Source organism: Pseudophryne corroboree, chromosome 1 (assembly GCF_028390025.1).
Source record: "Pseudophryne corroboree isolate aPseCor3 chromosome 1, aPseCor3.hap2, whole genome shotgun sequence".
NCBI lineage: Eukaryota > Metazoa > Chordata > Amphibia > Anura > Myobatrachidae > Pseudophryne > Pseudophryne corroboree.
The window spans coordinates 18,916,683-18,935,806 of NC_086444.1; the positions used below are offsets into that span (position 1 = coordinate 18,916,683).

Below are 19,124 nucleotides of genomic sequence, written 5' to 3' on the forward strand. Positions count from 1 at the left end.
ATGTGCCCACAGTGCCAGATAAATGCCCACAGTGCCAGATAAATACCCCAGTGCCAGATAAATGTCCCCACAGTGCCAGATAAATGCCCCCACAGTGCCAGATAAATGCCCCCACAGTGCCAAAATGTTCCCATAGTGCCAGATAAATGCCCCCACAGTGCCAGATAAATGTCCCCACAGTGCCAGATAAATGCCCACAGTGCCAGATAAATGCCCCCCACAGTGCCAGATAAATGCCCCCACAGTGCCAGATAAATGCCCCCAGTGCCAGATAAATGTCGCCACAGTGCCAGGTAAATGCCCACAGTGCCAGATAAATGTTCCCACACTACCAGATAAATGCCCCCACAGTGCCAGATAAATGTCCCCACAGTGCCAGATAAATGCCACCAGTGCCAGATAAATGTCCCCACAGTGCCAGATAAATGCCCCCAGTGCCACAGTGCCAGATAAATGTCCCCACAGTGCCAGATAAATGCCCCCAGTGCCAGATAAATGTCCCCACAGTGCCAGGTAAATGCCCCCACAGTGCCAGATAAATGCCCCCAGTGCCAGATAAATGTCCCCACAGTGCCAGATAAACGCCCCCACAGTGCCAGATAAATGCCCCCACAGTGCCATCCATAAATGATTCACTAAGCCGCCCCCCCCAAAGACCTGCGGCGTTGGAGGGGGAGGAGTACTGCTGTCCGGGTGCGGCAGTGCAGGTCCGGGTGCGGGGGTGCTGGCGGGCGGGCGGCCAGGAAGCCTCCAAGTCCAAGGCGCTTGAGTGCGCTGTGTGCGCTGCGCGGCGCCTGAAGTTAGACACCGGCGCCGCTCAGCGCGTATAGCGCACTCAAGCCACACGATGCTGCAGAGCAGGGCCGGCTCCATGTTCGAATATGGCGTCGGCAGCGCGCGGCGCCCATTAAGGGTGGCGCCCTGCGCGGCCGCTCTATTCGAACATGCCTAGAGCCGGCCCTGGTTGTCTGCCTGAAAAACACTCCATATCTGTGCTCAGTGTGCTGCTTTATTGTGGGGACTGGGGACCACCAGTATAATATTATATAGGAGGAGTACAGTGCAGAGTTTTGCTGACCAGTGACCACCAGTATATAATATACAGTATAGCATTACGGTACAGTAGGCCACTGCTGTATCCACCTCTGTGTCGTCATTAAGTATACTATCCATCTAGATTTTCTATACCTGTGGTGCATTTCAGTTGTGCAGTTTGCTGACACAGTGACCACCAGTATATATAGCAGTACGGTACGGAAGGACACTGCTGTACCTACCTATGTGTCGTCATTAAGTATACTATCCATCTACATTCTATACCTGTGGTGCATTTTAGTTTTGCAGTTTGCTGACACAGTGACCACCAGTATACTATATATAGCAGTACGGTACGGAAGGCCACTGCTGTACCTACCTCTGTGTCGTCATTAAGTATACTATCCATCTACATTCTATACCTGTGGTGCATTTTAGTTTTGCAGTTTGCTGACACAGTGACCACCAGTATACTATATATAGCAGTACGGTACGGAAGGCCACTGCTGTACCTACCTCTGTGTCGTCATTAAGTATACTATCCATCTACATTCTATACCTGTGGTGCATTTTAGTTTTGCAGTTTGCTGACACAGTGACCACCAGTATACTATATATAGCAGTACGGTACGGAAGGCCACTGCTGTACCTACCTCTGTGTCGTCATTAAGTATACTATCCATCTACATTCTATACCTGTGGTGCATTTTAGTTTTGCAGTTTGCTGACACAGTGACCACCAGTATACTATATATAGCAGTACGGTACGGAAGGCCACTGCTGTACCTACCTCTGTGTCGTCATTAAGTATACTATCCATCTACATTCTACACCTGTGGTGCATTTTAGTTTTGCAGTTTGCTGACACAGTGACCACCAGTATACTATATATAGCAGTACGGTACGGAAGGCCACTGCTGTACCTACCTCTGTGTCGTCATTAAGTATACTATCCATGTACATTCTATACCTGTGGTGCATTTTAGTTTTGCAGTTTGCTGACACAGTGACCACCAGTATACTATATATAGCAGTACGGTACGGAAGGCCACTGCTGTACCTACCTCTGTGTCGTCATTAAGTATACTATCCATCTGGACTTCCGGTTCCGGCATGGGAGAGTGAGCAGCATCTCCCGACAGCTCCGCTCCCCAACTCACCCGCAACTGCCGTAGCCCTGTCTGCCAAAGGAAGACACCGCTCCCGATCCCCACGTAGGATAGAGGGGACGATGGACAAGTTCCTGAGCACATCCGCTCCTCCTAAGGTGCTCCCGTCGCCACAGCCGCCGCGACAAGAGAAGCGCCGGGGAGACCACAATATGGCGCCGGACGGAGATAATGCGCCGGGGACACCAGTGCACAAGAAACCTATAGCAGAACCTGTGTTGGACTCCTCTTCGGTTCCAGGCACTTCAGGTACTTTCTCTTCCTCTTATGAGGATATGGTTCTTGCTATTCAGTCCACTATGGCGCCCTTGCTACAAAAGGCAGTATCTGATATCACGTCCCAATTGCAAACTCTATCTAGCCGTGTCTCAGACACAGAAAGGCATTTAAGTGATACTATGGATGATGTTACTATTTTACAAAAATCTGTTCGGGCACTGGAGATTGATAACAAACGCTTGGCAGAAAAGCTTGATAGTTTTGAAAACAGAGCCAGACGGAAAAACAGAAGAATTACAGGTCTCCCTGAATTACTTAAAGGAATCCCTTTGGAACAATTTGTTCGTACTACCCTTCCTCAGTTGTTGCATGTGGAAGCAGCATGTGCTGATATTTCTATAGAACGTGTTCACAGAGTAGGAGATATCTCGAAAGCCACTGCACAAAAACCAAGAGTGGTTGTTTTTAAAACCCTAAATTTCCTGCATAAACAAGTTATTTGGAAAGCATCGCGTACACTTCACCCTATTCAGTGGGAAGGACATAACATTCATATTTATCAAGACTTTTCGGTTGAACTTTCCAGACTGCGACGTTCTTTCTCTGATGTCTGCACTACCTTGGTTCGAGCAAATAGGAAATTTATCATGTTTTTCCCTGCGCGTCTTCGCATATTTACAGGCGCATCGTACTCTGATTTTACAACTCCGGAAGATGCGGCAGCTTTTCTTAAGGAAGAGTCCTCTGCAAAGGAGGACGGTGATATTGCTGATGTTCTAGATGAGTGAGAATGGGACTGCCTTGATTATTTATGTAATTTACGTATATACGAGGTGTCTTTCTTGCTCAGGGGGTGCTATATTCCATATCGCACTTATGTGACATTTTTGAGGTTATTAGGCTATAGTATTCTTGATATCCCTTTTTAGAATATATTTTGTAGTCTATCTGTAATTACTACCATTGGTTTAATGTGTGACGAAGGAGCGGAGCTGAGCCGTTTCTTATCTTTTCGTTGCTTTAACATGTTACTAGGTCTGCTATTTGTGACCTTAGTGTTGCAGATGGCTGCCAACTGCTGGAAGTCCAGTTTGGTTAAAATTAGTACTGCTCATAGTATTTGGTTATATATGTCTGTCTATTTTATATTTATTTTTCCCTCATGTGTTTTCCTCCCCCCTTTACCCTTTTTGTACAGATATGAACAGTATCAGATGATTTATAGACCTGTAGGTGATAATGCCTCTCAGGATAGGATCACTTAATATTAGGGGTATTCACACACCTGCGAAAGACGTAGACTACTTATGTATCTCAACAAGTCATCTATAGATTTGATATGTTTACAGGAGACCCATTTAAAAGCTCCGGAAGCGACTAAACTAAAAATGCTAGGTTGGGACTTACTAGCTGCAGCCTCTTATAATACTAAATCGCGACGTGTAATTATTCTAGGGAAAAAATCGTTGAACAGTCAAGTTTTATCTGTTTCCTCTGATCCGGAAGGCAGATTTGTGGTGCTCACTGTGGATATACAGGGAATCACTTTTTCTATATGTAGTGTCTATGCCCCAAATCAATATAGTAAATCTTTTTTTACTTCATTATTAGCTAAACTTCATACCTATGACCCTGCTTCTTTAATAGTTTGTGGCGATTTTAACTTAATTTCATCCTCCTTTCTTGATCGTTCCCCTGCTCCAAAGTTTCCGATTACCCTTCCGAAAATAGGGGTCCCATTTTTTAGTAAAACGCTTAATCTAGTGGATACATGGCGAGCAGTTTACCCGGTAGAGAGAGAGTTTACATGCATCTCCATGACTCATAATACCTGCTCTAGGATCGATTATGTTTTAATTGCGGAACCTTTATTCACTAAAATTTCTTCTGTATCTATTGAGCCTCCTATATTGTCAGATCATGGCATGGTATGGATTACTTTAGATTTTAAGAAATCTGTGGACAATAAGCCTTTGTGGAAATTCCCATTACATCTTACCAAAGCTAAAGGCTTTAAAATATTATTAGGAAATATGTGGAAAAAATATCAATCGCATAATTTTAGTTGTGCTGTATCTAATCCTTCTACTTTTTGGATGGCGGCCAAAGCTGTGTTGCGTGGTGAATTGATAGAATATTCTTCCCGAATTAACCGGCAGCGGAATGCTTCCTACTTGGATCTACAATGTAAGCTTTCCAGCGCTTTTCAATTATTTAAACAGGCCCCTTCCTTGGAGAACAAAATTCGTTATAATACTGCTAAGACCCACTTTTCAGAGCTCTTACAGACAAGTGGCGATAAATATTATTTTAATGTAAACTCCAAATATTATAAATTTGGTAATAAGAATGGTAGACTTCTTACTAACTTATTTCATGGATCTAGGAAGCGAACAGTGATTAGGCCTTTATTGAAGTCAGACGGTACTTTTACTGATTCTGACTCTCACATAATTGATGTAATGAAGTCATTTTATGAGGATCTTTATTCTGTCCATACACACCCTATAAATGCTTCCTCTGTCTCGGATATTTCGGAAACCACCCCTTCTACTCCTGTCTCTCTCTCTCTTCTTCTTCCTCTCCTTCCTCTACTTTCTGGGATCTACTTCAACTTCCTCAACTCCCAGCCTCCTTTGTTCCTGCTTTGATGGCTCCTGTAACCCCATTAGAGGTGATAGGGGTTATCAAACGGTTGAAATTGTTTAAATCTCCGGGCCCTGATGGGTTTTCTAATTAATTTTTTCATATTCTAGCTGCACATATTGCTGATCCATTAGCCGCATGTTTTAATTCAATTATGGATACGGGGACTCTCCCTGCTCACTTCTCAGATGCCATTATTAAAGTCTTGCCGAAAGAAGGACGTAATCTTAATCTTCCAGGGTCTTATAGACCAATTTCACTCCTAAATACTGATTATAAAATTTTTACTAAAATTCTAGCGGAAAGATTGAAGCCTATTCTTCCGGTTTTGATACATAAAGATCAAACCGGCTTTATAACAGGACGGCACTCGGTGGTGAATGTACGGAGAGTTCTCACAGCTATATTTCATGTAACATCTAATCATGCTCTGCGGTCAACCCCTCATATGATAGTGACGTTAAACGCTGAAAAATCGTTCGATTTAGTTTTATGGCCCCATTTATTTCGTACTCTAGAGAAATTTGGTTTTCCTACCCACTTTATTAATATTCTACGCACTTTATATTCTTCCCCACAATCACAAATAGCATGTAATGGGCTTTTATCATCTGCTTTTACGTTAGAGAGGGGAACTCGTCAAGGGTGTCCCTTATCCCCTCTCCTTTTCGCCATTGCCATAGAGCCCCTTGCTGTGGCTGTACATGCTTCTCCCTTGATTCATGGGATTAAAATTGGAGGGGAGGAGCTGAAGATTGGATTATTCGCTGATGATACTCTTTTATTTCTCTCTGAACCTAAACACTCTCTACCTTCTCTGTTATATTTACTTGATTCTTTTGGGGTGGTTTCCGGATATAAAATTAATAGATCCAAGTCAGAGGTGTTATTGTTGGGAAATTCTAATCCGGACTTCTTGAAATCTATACAAATGCCGTTCTCCATAGCCCCATCTAGGTTTAAGTATTTGGGGGTTCATATATGTTCGGATTTATCCCAATTGTATTCGACAAATTTTTCTACTACAATCACCAAAATTGCCACAAAACTCGAGTCATGGAGAGATCTACCTCTCTCTCTATTGGGACGCTTAGCTATAATTCGATCTATTATTTTTCCGAAAATATTTTACTATATGCAACAATTACCGATTGTGATACTTAAATCGGATATTAAGAAATTGGATGCATTATTTTCTAATTTTATTTGGCAGAATAAGCGTCCAAGAATATCACGGGCTAAATTAATCACCTCTAAAAGTCAAGGTGGATTGGGATACCCTGATTTGGAAGCATATTCTCAAGCAGTTTTTTTTCCGTTATATAAGTGCTTGGTTACTTAATAAAGACCAATATATAGATCTGTCTTTGGATTTAGCAGTTTTCTCCCCTTACTCCCCAAGTGCACTTTTACAAACTAAATGGCTTTCTATCCCACTAAATATTCGGAATCATATTTTATTTGCAGATACATACAAAGCTTGGCTTGGGTTGAATAAGCGCTGTAAATCCGATCCTTATGTTACCCCTTTTATTCCCCTATGGGGAAACCCTTCGTTTCCTCCATCACTTTTGAATTCATTGTTTGATGTTTGGAGAGCAAAAGGGTTGGATTTATCGTGTAAGGTTTTTGATCCAGGTGGCTCTTCGTATACCTTTCAGAAGCTATGCCTTAAATTTTCTCTACCAAGTTCACATAGGTTTATGTATTTTCAAATGCGGCATTTTTTACTTTCTATTAATGCACCTAAACCCCTTGCTAGAACTCGAAAGGTTACTGTGGCTCAGATTAAATCTATTGATACAATGTTATGTTTTCTTCTTGAGAAGAACTACAGAGTGAAATATTTATACAATGTTATAATCAGTTCTGTGGAGCATGTACAATGGCAGGTGTTGTTAAAGAAATGGACTCAGGATATTCCATTACTAGCTGATATACATGATTTAACTGAGTTATATCCCTATTCACTTAAGGTGTTACAGTCCGCTTATCTGCAAGAAGTTCATATCCGAACATTACATAGAGCATATATAACTCCATATCAAAGAAGATATATGATTAAGGATGAGCTGGGACATTGTATAAAATGCAGAACTGTAGTTGCGGATTTTTACCACTGTATCTGGGACTGCTTTAAATTGCGTAAATTTTGGTGCAAGATACTGAATTTTATTAACAACATGTTTGGTCTTGCTTTACAACCTGATCCTTTGACCTGTTTAGGGTTCAGTTTTAAAAACTGGACTTTAACAGGAAAAAAAAGACATAGGGGTAAATTTACTAAGATTCGTATTTTCCCGTTTCAGGTCAAAGTTCAATCACGAATGACATCGAAAGTGTAAAACTGCAACTTTTTGAATTTATTACGACTAATTTACTAAGCTGTCGTATTCGGGTTTTTCTTTTGTTCCGATGTCGATGTCATTCGTGGTTTTCAGCTGTAGAATGCGGCCGATTTTGTTGTTTTGCGGCCGTGTTTGTGGGTTTTTTTACGACTGCGTCACATGTCTGTTACGGCAGTGATTTTGATATTGCGGCCGCGTTTTTAGTCCTAAGTTTCGTTTTTGTCACGCGTCCGTGATTGGTTGTATTCGTGAAGGAGGAGTGTCTGTGCATATTACTATAAAACCGCCCCAAACACACCGCACCTCGTGGGTTTAGCTAGTGGAGAGGAGAGAGGAAGGTGTATTTGGAGTTGGTGAGTTTGGTGGAGTTTTTGGTGGATTTGGAGAGGAGTTTTGTGATTGTTGAGTGCTGTACTGTGTGTGTAAGTAGTCTTGTCATATTTGTAGTATTGTTTTTTCACAGTTTGTCAACTTTTTTGTCCTTGTTTTTTTTTTATAGTCTTTTGTCATTGTTTGTGAGTGAGTGAGTGAGCGTGTGTGTTGGCTGTGTGGTGTGTAGTAGTAGTAGTAGTGGAGGAGTGTGTTTTTTGTATTGATTTTTCTGTGTTTTGTGTCGTTTGTCCTCATGTCAGACTCAGAGGTCAGTGTGGTGGCGGAGGTTAGTGAGGTGGAGGCTGGTAGTGAGGTGGAGGCTGGTAGTGAGGTGGAGGCTGTTAGTGAGGTGGAGGGGGTTAGTGAGAGGGAGGAGGTTAGTGAGGAGGAGGAGGAGGGGGTGCCTGTTGCTGCATTCTCCAGTGATAGTGATGGTGTTGTGGCTCCGCAGCCACGCACCACTACCAAGACTGGCAGGAATATTAAGTTCAGCTATGCTGAAAACATGGCGTTGGTGCGTGAGCTGATGAAGCACCATCGCCAATTGTTTGGTCAGGATGCTGGCAAGGTGTCCTCCCGCAGGAAGTCTGTCCTGTGGGGGCAAGTAATAGTTGCCGTCAATAGTGAGGATGTGGTGAGGCGGACTGAGGACACGTGTCGCAAGAGGTTCTATGACATAAAGCAGCGTGTCAAGGCCAAGATGGCCAAAGAGGCAAAATCAGGCCGCAAAACCGGAGGTGGCCCCCCTTTCCGGGCAACCTATCGGGAGTGGGAGGAGCCTGTGCGGGCACTGATTCCTGCAGAAGTGGTGTCTGCAACTCATGTCCGGGATTCGGACCGACCCACGCAGGATGGTGAGTTGGATATTTGTTAAATATTGTAAAATGTCCTCAAAATGATAATGTTGTTTTTTTTAAAGGTTAAAGGATGCAAAAATTGTTGGTCATGTATTGCAGGCCTATGCACCCTTAAGGTGTGTTTGTGTTTAGAAACTGCATTTTCCATCTTGCCTTGGCTGTAGCTTTTTATTTTTTATTGGCAAAAACAGGTGCAATGCCTGCTGGTATGTGTATTTGCAATAATTATTATGAGATATTGCTTGGACATCGGTGTTGTATCTAATAGCATTTATTTTATTTTATTTAAAAAAAAAAAAAAAAAGGTTTCTACAAATTCAAATAAACATTTTGGTTCAATTTGCAAGTATTCAATCTATGCAATATCTGACACATAATTCTCAAATGTAACAGATTTATTTGGTGCAACACCATGTACATTTTGATATACACCACAAATTAAGGAAGCACGAAGATCTTAAGCAGAAATTAGTTTAATTTACAATACCTAATAGATGGTTACAGTACACTAAGGCTTTGCAGTTAGAATTTTTACACAAAGTATGGTAATAATGTTTTCGCCACTTTTTCAACAGTCCGACAGACCAGCCGGCCAGACAGGCCTCAGACAACTCAGGATGATGCTGGGATTGCAGGTAAGCATTCACTGTAGTCACATATTCTGCAAACACATAGAAGTACAAAATATTAATGTTTATATATTCTCATAGGTTCTGCTTCTGTAAGCCTACCTCCTCTAAGGCGCCCATCACAGGGCTCGGGGCACTTACCCAGGAGGCCAAGTAAGACACGGCGTCTTGGCACGGAATCTGCGGCTCCATCTTCCCCACCCAGGCGGCGCATTTCTGCAGTGTCACCCCAGCCACCACTGGCACTATTGGCGAGTCCACAGAGTGATGAGCCCCGATCACCTCAGTTATCTGGTGAGTCAAAACAGAAACTAAACACATAGCAAATAATCTACACAGTACAGTTACTATGTTGTGAGTTGGAGTTGAGATTACATGTTTGCCATAACAAGCAATGTGATGTTACGTCTTCAATTGTTAAAGGTGCAAATGCTTAATTTTTCAATGTCTTAGTGGTTGATATCGCCAACATCATTTTAAAAAAAGAACATACATTTGTAAATATTTTGACCACACACGTGCACATAAAAATTAAAAAAAAAAAAAAAAATGACTTTTTTCAAAAACACCCTCCACAACATTATAGTGTTCACACACCTCCCCTGTCCGGTATGTAGACTGCTTACTTGCTCCGCTCCTCTGGACTATCCAGGTAAGCAGTCTATATCGTGGACAGGGGAGGTGACATAACACTGTAATGCTGTGGAGGGGAGGTAGTTAGGTGAGGATTCCGCAAGTCTGTCTATGTGCACGCCTGTGATGGTATATATGTTTTTTGAGAACAAACAAATTATAAGTTAAGAAAAACAACTCTAAAAACTTGAGAAATGGAGTATTATGAATGTAGTAATGTTTAGAACTAGCAAATATATTTTTAGAAAAGTAAACATTGCATGTTGGCCACCCCATACAGAGCCAAGCTTGATGGCCGACGTGGACCAGCAGGGACAAGACCAACAGGCAACCTTCACACTGCAACTAACACCTGTTGACCCGAGCCAGCCAATACAGCTGCAGGATATCCCCCAAGCCTCCATGAGTCCACAACTGGCACAAGCTCCACCCCAGCCACAAATACCAGATGACTTTTGGTCCAGTTGGACAAGCCAACAGGCCCAAAGCAATGCCAGCCTGACCGCACATACCCAACACCTTGCCAGTCTGCCCCATCATCTACCACGCATTAGTCGCAACTCGGGCAGACTGATTGTCCAAGTAGGCCGAATCGCAACATCGATGGAGCAAATACGGGCAGACAACAACCAAATGCTGGCTCAGTTAACGCGCATCATTGATGAGCAACAGCGCCACCAACAAACACTCGTACAACTAATACAGCACAACCAGGTTGTGAATGAGTCTTTATCCCGGATTGTAGCCAGCCACACTGCAACCAACACACAACTGAATGCAAGCATAAATAATTTGAGCAACAACATAACATTGATGGCAGCTCAACAAGTGACCTCCAGCTCTGGAACCACGACCCCTATCCAAACGCCAGTAACCTCCCCTGTTCGGCGTTCCTCCCGAGCACGTGCCAGTGAGCCAGCACAAAGCACAGCACCCAGCACACACAAGCGGAAAAAATAAGACTTTTGAAAAATTTGAGTAACGCAATAAAAATTTAGTTTTGTCAAACACACAACTTCCTGTGTCCGTCTCAAACATTGTAGAAGCTGCTATGTATGTATGTATGTTTTTCATGGGTAATGTCTGAAAATGTATTGATAACATAAACTAAGTACAATGTACACACCACTATAAACAACAAACAGTAAGTAACAAAACACACAATTGATTGTATTGCAAAGTGTTTAGTCAAGGATAATTACATCCTACAAAAACTTACCAGAAAAATACCGCTGGATCACTTCTTGCCGTACCTGCCTCCCTACATATGTACTCACACTGTCACCAGATGTTTCTAACTCCTCTGCTTGCTGACTGCTTTCTCCCTCATCATGTGCCAGATGTTGACTTAAACACAGATTATGGAGAAAACAGCAGCAGAACACAATTCTAGTCACCTTTGAGGGACTATACAACAAAAGGCCTGCAGATTTATCCAGACACCGAAACCGTGACTTCAGCACACCAAAACATCTTTCTATCACATTCCGCGTAGCCTTATGTGCATGATTGTAACTGTGTTCAGCAGGAGAATCAGGTTGGGACAATGGAGTAAGGAGCCAAGAGTAGCAGCCGTAACCCCCATCACCTGAAAAACAGATATAGTCAACATTAGTACATGTGTTAGATTATTCATTCCCCTAGTCAAAACTCGAGTTTGTGGTTAAAAGACATACACACAAAACATTTTAAACATACCCAACAGCCAGCCATCAGGCATTTGTCCGTCCTCAAATTTATCGAAGAGCGATGACTGACTGAGGATGAAGGAGTCATGGCAGCCACCAGGGTAACCTGCAACAACACTCATAATTTTAAAGTTTGCATCACAGACCACCTGGACATTAGTTGATTGGGCCAGATGTCTATTCGTATATATGTATTGGCGGCCCCTAGGTGATCTCAGCTGAACGTGTGTGCAATCTATGGCCCCCAGCACATTGGGCATGCCAGCAAGCTCATAGAAAGCTACCCTGACAGCACGCCACTCCGACTCCTGGGTAGGGAAGCAGATTGAGGCATTAATATGTGGATCCAAGACATCCAAAACCTGAGTGGACATTAAACAAGCTAAGGTGAGTGTCATGTTAGGTATTCTATACAATACTGTGTTGTTTGTACTTACAGAAGCAACACTTAGACATAACCGGCTATGTATTTTTTGACTCACCTGATTCAAATATCTTGAAAAGGTGGGCTGTGAGATACCAATCACGTCGCCTGCCACAGCCTGGAAGCTCCCAGTAGCCATAAAGTGTAACACAGCCAGGAGTTTGTGTAGGCCTGAGACAGAGCGAGAGCGTGCTGTCTCAGGGTCTAGGCCCAGTTTGACAAGGTCATACAGGCGGAAAATGTTGGTTCTATTTAGGCGGAACATCTGTATGACCCTATCATCGGACAATGCGTTTAAGTTTAAACGACCTCTAAAAAAACGAGGCTGGCGCAGCCTCCGCGGCACCTGGACAACCTGCTGACCATGTTCACTTACCTGGGCCTGATTTCTGGAAGCCTCATGGAGCAGTCTAAGGTATCCCACAGCAAACATAAATTCATTGGCACACACCACAGCCGCCATTTCAGAGTGAGAGAATTTCAAAATGTGCCTGGAACACTTTTATAGGGCCAAACATTCAGGTGTGAGTAATGGATAATTGAGTACACATGTAAACACGCTTTTCAAAAGCAGCCGCGTTTTTTTTTAGGACTTTTTTACGAATTGTATTTTTTCACGGCCGCAAATGCATTTTCACGGCAGATATTACAATTACGAATGGTTAGTAAATGACCGAGATTCATATCTAAACAGGCGTATTTTGACCGATGGTGTATTCATTCGTGATTTTTACCTTGAACTTCCAAAATATTACGAATGCCCACATCACTGCCGTGATTTGAGTTTAGTAAATTATCGAGATGACACTTTGATGAAAAAACGGCATCTCGGTCAAAATCGGGAGCTTAGTAAATTTACCCCATAGGGGTATATTTACTAAGCTCCCAATTTTGACCGAGATGCCGTTTTTTCATCAAAGTGTCATCTCGGTAATTTACTAAGCAAAAATCACGGCAGTGATGAGGGCATTCGTAATATTTTGGAAGTCCTAGGAAAAAATCACGAATCAATACACCATCGGTCAAATACGCCTGCAATTTGGTAGAAATCGGGATTTACTAAAAAGTGCAAATCACAAACACTGCCGACAATAGCCAAACACTGCCGTGCTGAAATACAATTCGTGAAAAAGTGCTAAAAAAAACCAGACCTGCTTTTTTTTTTACCGTGTTTGGATAGGCATGCACGGATCCATGAGATCTGTGCATGTTTATCAGTGGGAAGGGGATGGGAAAGTGTTTATTTTTGGGGAAAAAATTGCGTGGGGTCCCCCCTCCTAAGCAAAACCAGCCTCGGGCTCTTTGAGCTGGTCCTGGTTGCAAAAATATTGGGAAAAAAAATGATAGAGGTTCCCCCATATTTCAACAACCAGCACCGGGCTCTGCACCTGGTCCTGGTTCCAAAAATACGGGGGACAAAAAGCGTAGGGGTCCCCCGTATTTCTGAAACCAGCACCGGGCTCCACTAGCCAGATACATAATGCCACAGCCGGGGGACACTTTTATATAGCTCCCGGCGGCCCTGGCATTACATAACCAACTAGTCACCCCTGGCCGGGGTACCCTGGAGGAGTGGGGACCCCTTCAATCAAGGGGTCCCCCTCCTCCAGCCACCCAAGGACCAGGGGTGAAGCCCGAGGCTGTCCCCCCCATCCATGGGCTGCGGATGGGAGGCTGATAGCCGTTTGGAAAAAAAATGAATATTGTTTTTAGTAGCAGTACTACAAGTCCCAGCAAGCCTCCCCCGCAAGCTGGTACTTGGAGAACCACAAGTATCAGCATGCGGAGGAAAACCGGGCCCGCTGGTACCTGTAGTACTACTACTAAAAAAATACCCCAATAAAAACATAAGACACACACCTTGAAAGTATAACTTTAATACATACATACACACCTCCATATACACATACTTACCTTATGTTCACACGAGGGTCGGTCCTCTTCTCCATGTAGAATCCATGGTGTACCTGTGGAAAAAATTATGCTCACATACTCCAGTGTAGAAGCCTCTTCTTCTTGTAATCCATTTGTAATCCAGGTACTTGTCAAAATAAAAAAACGGACACCCGACCTCGCACTGAAAGGGGACCCATGTTTTCACATGGGACCCCTTTCCCCGAATGCCAGAAACCCCCTCTGACTTATGTCTAAGTGGGTTCCATCAGCCAATCAGGGAACGTAACGTTGTGGCACCCTCCTGATCGGGCCCGGTTTTCCTCCGCATGCTGGTACTTGTGGTTCTCCAAGTACCAGCTTGCGGGGGAGGCTTGCTGGGACTTGTAGTACTGCTACTAAAAACAATATTCATTTTTTTACACAACGGCTATCAGCCTCCCATCCGCAGCCCATGGATGGGGGGGACAGCCTAGGGCTTCACCCCTGGTCCTTGGGTGGCTGGAGGGGGGGACCCCTTGATTGAAGGGGTCCCCACTCCTCCAGGGTACCCCGGCCAGGGGTGACTAGTTGGTTATGTAATGCCAGGGCCGCCGGGAGCTATATAAAAGTGTCCCACGGCTGTGGCATTATGTATCTGGCTAGTGGAGCCCGGTGCTGGTTTCAGAAATATGGGGGACCCCTACGCTTTTTGTCCCCCGTATTTTTGGAACCAGGACCAGGTGCAGAGCCCGGTGCTGGTTGTTGAAATATGGGGGAACCTCTATCATTTTCCCCCCCATATTTTTGCAACCAGGACCAGCTCAAAGAGCCCGAGGCTGGTTAAGCTTAGGAAAGGGGACCCCACGCATTTTTCTTTTAAAATTTAACACTGATCTTTTTTTTTTTTTTAAAAGTGCACAATGAAGCCCAGCACGGATCTCTCAGATCCGGCCAAGATTCATTGTATTAAAGTCGGCAGTGTTTTTCAAGTCACTCACGTAAAACACTGCCTAAAAAAACGAATGACATCGACATCGGTAAAACCGAAAATGCAGAATTACGGCTGTAAATTAGTCGTACTAAATTCAAAAAGTTGCATATTTACACTTTCGATGTCATTCGTGATTGAACTTTGACCTCAAACGGAAAATTACGAATCTTAGTAAATTTACCCCACATTCTCCCATTATTAATCACAATTCTTGCGGTATGTAAAAAATTTATTTTATGCCACTGGATCAAAAAAACGGTACGTAGTCTTATGGAAGTCAAACAAAAATTACTTCAGATACTATATTATGAGCGGAAGTATGCAGACGTTGATTTACTCTTGTGGGCTCAATGGTTTTATTGTAAATGGGCTTCCATTTATTAGTACTTTAGATAGAGAAACTAGATTGCATATATATATAACTCTTTTGAAAATGTTAATTTTGATGAGCATACGATATCTTCTAATATGTGAGCTTTGAACTAGGTGGATTCTGAGAGTCATGTATTTCATGTCTTTTTGCCTCAATATCTAGGTACTGTGTCAAAGTATACGATGAATATTATTTATCTCATCTTTTCCTATTCCCTCCTTCCCTTACCTCCCTCCCTTGTCTTTGTCTTTTGCCCCTTTTTAATTTTTATTCTTGTATAGGTATTCCTATGTCACTTTAACCTGTCTTATCTCAGTGAGACTATGCTGATATATATTGACGAACATGTTTGTGATATTTGGGATTACTGTTTTATTGTATAGTGCTTTTTCTTTTTTCTGTATGTGGAAAATCTTTAATAAATACATTTAAAAAAAAAAAGTATACTATCCATCTACATTCTATACCTGTGGTGCATTTTAGTTTTGCAGTTTGCTGACACAGTGACCACCAGTATACTATATATAGCAGTACGGTACGGAAGGCCACTGCTGTACCTACCTCTGTGTCGTCATTAAGTATACTATCCATGTACATTCTATACCTGTGGTGCATTTTAGTTTTGCAGTTTGCTGACACAGTGACCACCAGTATACTATATATAGCAGTACGGTATGGAAGGCCACTGCTGTACCTACCTCTGTGTTGTCATTAAGTATACTATCCATCTACATTCTATACCTGTGGTGCATTTTAGTTTTGCAGTTTGCTGACACAGTGACCACCAGTATACTATATATAGCAGTACGGTATGGAAGGCCACTGTTGTACCTACCTCTGTGTCGTCATTAAGTATACTATCCATCTACATTCTATACCTGTGGTGCATTTTAGTTTTGCAGTTTGCTGACACAGTGACCACCAGTATACTATATATAGCAGTACGGTACGGAAGGCCACTGCTGTACCTACCTCTGTGTCGTCATTAAGTATACTATCCATCTACATTCTATACCTGTGGTGCATTTTAGTTTTGCAGTTTGCTGACACAGTGACCACCAGTATACTATATATAGCAGTACGGTACGGAAGGCCACTGCTGTACCTACCTCTGTGTCGTCATTAAGTATACTATCCATCTATATTCTATACCTGTGGTGCATTTTAGTTTTGCAGTTTGCTGACACAGTGACCACCAGTATACTATATATAGCAGTACGGTACGGAAGGCCACTGCTGTACCTACCTCTGTGTCGTCATTAAGTATACTATCCATCTACATTCTATACCTGTGGTGCATTTTAGTTTTGCAGTTTGCTGACACAGTGGCCACCAGTATACTATATATAGCAGTACGGTACGGAAGGCCACTGCTGTACCTACCTCTGTGTCGTCATTAAGTATACTATCCATCTACATTCTATACCTGTGGTGCATTTTAGTTTTGCAGTTTGCTGACACAGTGACCACCAGTATACTATATATAGCAGTACGGTACGGAAGGCCACTGCTGTACCTACCTCTGTGTCGTCATTAAGTATACTATCCATCTACATTCTATACCTGTGGTGCATTTTAGTTTTGCAGTTTGCTGACACAGTGACTACCAGTATACTATATATAGCAGTACGGTATGGAAGGCCACTGCTGTACCTACCTCTGTGTCGTGATTAAGTATACTATCCATCTACATTCTATACCTGTGGTGCATTTTAGTTTTGTAGTTTGCTGACACAGTGACCACCAGTATACTATATATAGCAGTACGGTACGGAAGGCCACTGCTGTACCTACCTCTGTGTCGTCATTAAGTATACTATCCATCTATATTCTATACCTGTGGTGCATTTTAGTTTTGCAGTTTGCTGACACAGTGACCACCAGTATACTATATATAGCAGTACGGTACGGAAGGCCACTGCTGTACCTACCTCTGTGTCGTCATTAAGTATACTATCCATCTACATTCTATACCTGTGGTGCATTTTAGTTTTGCAGTTTGCTGACACAGTGGCCACCAGTATACTATATATAGCAGTACGGTACGGAAGGCCACTGCTGTACCTACCTCTGTGTCGTCATTAAGTATACTATCCATCTACATTCTATACCTGTGGTGCATTTTAGTTTTGCAGTTTGCTGACACAGTGACCACCAGTATACTATATATAGCAGTACGGTACGGAAGGCCACTGCTGTACCTACCTCTGTGTCGTCATTAAGTATACTATCCATCTACATTCTATACCTGTGGTGCATTTTAGTTTTGCAGTTTGCTGACACAGTGACCACCAGTATACTATATATAGCAGTACGGTACGGAAGGCTACTGCTGTACCTACCTCTGTGTCGTCATTAAGTATACTATCCATCTACATTCTATACCTGTGGTGCATTTTAGTTTTGCAGTTTGCTGACACAGTGACCACCAGTATACTATATATAGCAGTACGGTATGGAAGGCCACTGCTGTACCTACCTCTGTGTCGTGATTAAGTATACTATCCATCTACATTCTATACCTGTGGTGCATTTTAGTTTTGTAGTTTGCTGACACAGTGACCACCAGTATACTATATATAGCAGTACGGTACGGAAGGCCACTGCTGTACCTACCTCTGTGTCGTCATTAAGTATACTATCCATCTACATTCTATACCTGTGGTGCATTTTAGTTTTGCAGTTTGCTGACACAGTGACCACCAGTATACTATATATAGCAGTACGGTACGGAAGGCCACTGCTGTACCTACCTCTGTGTCATCTTTAAGTATACTATCCATCTACATTCTATACCTGTGGTGCATTTTAGTTTTGCAGTTTGCTGACACAGTGACCACCAGTATACTATATATAGCAGTACGGTACGGAAGGCCACTGCTGTACCTACCTCTGTGTCGTCATTAAGTATACTATCCATCTACATTCTATACCTGTGGTGCATTTTAGTTTTGCAGTTTGCTGACACAGTGACCACCAGTATACTATATATAGCAGTACGGTAATGAAGGCCACTGCTGTACCTACCTCTGTGTAGTCATTAAGTATACTATCCATCTACATTCTATACCTGTGGTGCATTTTAGTTTTGCAGTTTGCTGACACAGTGACCACCAGTATACTATATATAGCAGTACGGTACGGAAGGCAACTGCTGTACCTACCTCTGTGTCGTCATTAAGTATACTATCCATCTACATTCTATACCTGTGGTGCATTTTAGTTTTGCAGTTTGCTGACACAGTGACCACCAGTATACTATATATAGCAGTACGGTACGGAAGGCCACTGCTGTACCTACCTCTGTGTCGTCATTAAGTTTACTATCCATCTACATTCTATACCTGTGGTGCATTTTAGTTTTGCAGTTTGCTGACACAGTGACCACCAGTATACTATATATAGCAGTACGGTATGGAAGGCCACTGCTGTACCTACCTCTGTGTTGTCATTAAGTATACTATCCATCTACATTCTATACCTGTGGTGCATTTTAGTTTTGCAGTTTGCTGACACAGTGACCACCAGTATACTATATATAGCAGTATGGTATGGAAGGCCACTGCTGTACCTACCTCTGTGTTGTCATTAAGTATACTATCCATCTACATTCTATACCTGTGGTGCATTTTAGTTTTGCAGTTTGCTGACACAGTGACCACCAGTATACTATATATAGCAGTACGGTATGGAAGGCCACTGTTGTACCTACCTCTGTGTCGTCATTAAGTATACTATCCATCTACATTCTATACCTGTGGTGCATTTTAGTTTTGCAGTTTGCTGACACAGTGACCACCAGTATACTATATATAGCAGTACGGTACGGAAGGCCACTGCTGTACCTACCTCTGTGTCGTCATTA

The 19,124-nt window shown here is 42.7% G+C and overlaps 1 protein-coding gene across 1 annotated transcript; it reads left to right on the forward strand.

Annotated features, from left to right (window-relative positions):
• Positions 1-8,565: 8,565 nt before the first annotated feature.
• On the forward strand, positions 8,566-10,923 carry LOC135054176 (uncharacterized). The gene is made up of 4 exons (XM_063957737.1): positions 8,566-8,643; positions 9,222-9,281; positions 9,357-9,569; positions 10,189-10,923. Exon 4 carries the CDS (start codon positions 10,200-10,202, stop codon positions 10,866-10,868), a length of 669 nt encoding a protein of 222 aa, XP_063813807.1. The 5' UTR covers positions 8,566-8,643; positions 9,222-9,281; positions 9,357-9,569; positions 10,189-10,199; the 3' UTR covers positions 10,869-10,923.
• Positions 10,924-19,124: the final 8,201 nt, after the last annotated feature.

Coding starts and splice junctions, on each gene's coding strand:
- LOC135054176 (XM_063957737.1), top strand. CDS start 10,200: ATGGCCGACGTGGACCAGCAGGGACAAGACCAACAGGCAACCTTCACA.